The sequence below is a fragment of the Prionailurus bengalensis genome, chromosome D1, assembly GCF_016509475.1.
Source record: "Prionailurus bengalensis isolate Pbe53 chromosome D1, Fcat_Pben_1.1_paternal_pri, whole genome shotgun sequence".
NCBI classification, from domain to species: domain Eukaryota; kingdom Metazoa; phylum Chordata; class Mammalia; order Carnivora; family Felidae; genus Prionailurus; species Prionailurus bengalensis.
Genome location: NC_057346.1, coordinates 55,962,738 through 55,965,534, shown reverse-complemented (window position 1 = coordinate 55,965,534; position 2,797 = coordinate 55,962,738). Strand labels below are relative to the sequence as shown.

The 2,797-nt window shown below is 52.5% G+C and overlaps 1 protein-coding gene across 1 annotated transcript; it reads left to right on the top strand.

The window, feature by feature from the left end:
• The first annotated feature begins 776 nt into the window (after positions 1 to 776).
• GVQW3 (GVQW motif containing 3) lies at positions 777 to 1,639 on the top strand. The gene has a single exon (XM_043580201.1). It carries the CDS (start codon positions 896 to 898, stop codon positions 1,526 to 1,528), a length of 633 nt encoding a protein of 210 aa, XP_043436136.1. The 5' UTR covers positions 777 to 895; the 3' UTR covers positions 1,529 to 1,639.
• The last annotated feature ends 1,158 nt before the right edge of the window (positions 1,640 to 2,797 follow it).

The following is a 2,797-nucleotide window of genomic DNA, read 5'->3' as shown; positions in this document are numbered from 1 at the left end:
CGCGCCGGGGGGAGGGGCGGCGGGCGAGAAGCCGCGAGGGGCAGGAGGGGCGCCGCGGTCCGAGGCCGGGCTGGGGACGCGGCTCCACAGTGCTGTGAGCGGCCGGGAGGATTTACCGCCGCCGCCGCCGCTGCCGCTGGTGCACCTCCCGCCCGCCCGGGACGCTGCCGCCTCCTTCCCACAATGCACCCTGGCGCCCGGGGGTGCCCTCTCTTCTCTCAGCCTTCCTCCCCCGCCCCCTCCTTTCCGCCGACTTCTCCGCAGGCGGGCACGCGCAAAGAAGCGCGCCGGCCGGGGTGTGGCGGGGCGGAGGCGAGGCCTGGCGCGGGCTGCCGCAGTGCGCCTGCGCACAACCTACCCCGCGAGGAGAGAGTAATGCGCATGCGGGCGTGTCTCCCGGGACTCTAGAGCAGGCGAGCCCCCGGCACTTTCGGTAGGTTTGGCTTGCGCGGGTTTTTGCAGATCTGGGGCGAGCTTGCACGTCGTATCGCCGGTGCATCTCTCCTTGCTTGCTTACGTTGCCACCACGTAGGCCTCTATTGCGGAAATCGCCATACACTCTTAAGGGCCGCAGAATCGGGAAGACCTTGCTGACTGATTGGCACACTCTTGGCAGATCTACGTGCACAAGTTGGACGGAGACGTGTAGATTTCATTTTCCCCAGCTTTACAGCTTCCCTTTGGCCCTCGGGCCAGGTTAGCTTCTCAGGACAGGCCTCCCCAGCCTCGACCCGGAAGCTGAGGGGCAAAAACTCAGAAAAGCAATTACTCCTCCCTGGTGAGGCTTCTGGAGGAGCATTAATAGCGACATGATTCCACTTGCAACCCTATAGAGATTGGTTTCTCTGTCTTCCCTTACAGTCGTGGTCTTAACGTACCTGTGTTAAGTGCCAGAATGAGTGACCGCTATCTAGAACAAAGGATTAGTATCAAATTTTGCGTCAAATTGAACAAGTCTGCAAGTGAGACCCACCACCTTTTAAAAGAAGCTTATGGGGATGAAGTCATGTCCAGGGCCAGAGTTTTCGACTGGCACAAAAGGTTTAAAGAAGGGCGGGAAGACGTTCGAGATGACGCCCGAAGTGGCCGTCCAGTCACCCACCGGACGGATGAAAATATTCAGAAGGTCAAGGACTTGGTTTGTTCAAACAGGCGGTTGACAGTGAGGATGATGGCCGAAGAGTTAAATTTAGATAAAGAAACTGTTAGACTCATTCTGAAAGAAAACTTGAATATGAGAAAAGTTTCTGCAAAAGTCCTATCAGGTATTTTGAAGGATGAACCTCAGCCTGGGAAACTTGACTTTCGGTCTGATCTTTCAAAGGAAACTAGGAAAAATAGCTCGTGTGTAAGGAAAAAGATAACAAGTTCTGAAACATGGACTCATCTCCAGTGTGAAGCTGGCGGGGAGATACCTCTGCCTGTATCTCATCCCCAGAACCACTTCCCTGCCAGCCAGCTTCTGCATGCTTCATCATCAACAAGCCTTCCCACCAGAGCAGCTCAGGACTGGTTCACACCATGGTGAAAGGAATGTGAGGTGGCCAAGCCTGAGGTAGAAAGCTGCCTCACAGTTGGGCACCTTCCTTTGCTGCCCCTCCATTTTCAGTCTTTACCATTCCTTCCCCCATGTCACAGCCCTCCCAGTTACTCTTGCTGGACTGCTGGGCCATCCTCCAGTTTTGAAGAACTTCTGGCTGTTGACTGCTGGTACTTGTTTGTTCTTGAATTCTTTTGCTTAACAAGTTTGGATCTCCTTGCTGCCCAGACCTTAGCTTGTGGCTATCCTGTTCCCGTGTTCTCAACATCTTGACTCAGGGGTTCATACCATTGAAAGGTGGGAACATGACCCCCTGGAGTCTTTCTGTGCCCAGGAAGGCATATTCTTCTGGGAGGACCCCAAAAGAAGGCCTACAGTTCCAGCCTGCTTCCCAGGCAGGACCTGAGGTACGGTACAGAAGGCTGTGGCACGCCGACCTAGTGAGCAATGCTAAGGGCATATCCAGCCCAAATGACTCAGTAGGAACCCCTCGGTATTGAGGGGTTGGCCACCCATACTAATCTCACAGACCTGTCTCTCACAGAAAAGCTGGATTTGTTTCATTAGTCCCATGCTTTGCACCCCCACTCGCTTGGGTAACTCCTCTGCTGGAAAAGGAGGATTTGGTCCTAGAAAATATAAGTGAGGAGACTCAGGCCCAGGCTGTGATGTGTGAGGAGGAAGACAAGAGGATACTCTAGACCTTGAATTAAGGGCGTCTGCTGCTCATGTGCTGATTCCCACACAGCTATAACGAATACCAACGCTGTCGGGTGTTTTTTGAGCACGTGCAGTTTTTAAAACACTGCTGGGCATTGAAAGTGTGAAGTTATAAAACACGGTCACCACAAGGTGGGTGGACTTCCAGATGAGATGATTCCTGAACTGGATCCATAAGGAAGGGTGAGACAGGAGGCTAGGAAATTAGGGGAAGCTTCCCAAGCAGGTGAAACAGCATGAGGCTTCAAACCTGCATCAGTATGAAAATGATGGCGCTCTTGGCTGAAATAGCAAAGTCTGGAGGAAGATGATAGTGTTGCAGAAGATGAACAATTTGGGATAATTTGCTTCCCTTCCTCTGCCCCAACTATGCCATTATTTTATAAATTGCTTCCCCTGAGTCTGTGGCTAGGTTTATAATAATTCATTTATTTGATTATCTAATTTTTCCATCAGACCCCCCTCCCCCCGCCAAAAAAAAAACCCATTCCCTGCAAGTTCAAACTCCTTTATCTCTTTCTGCCTCTCTGCCAGGAT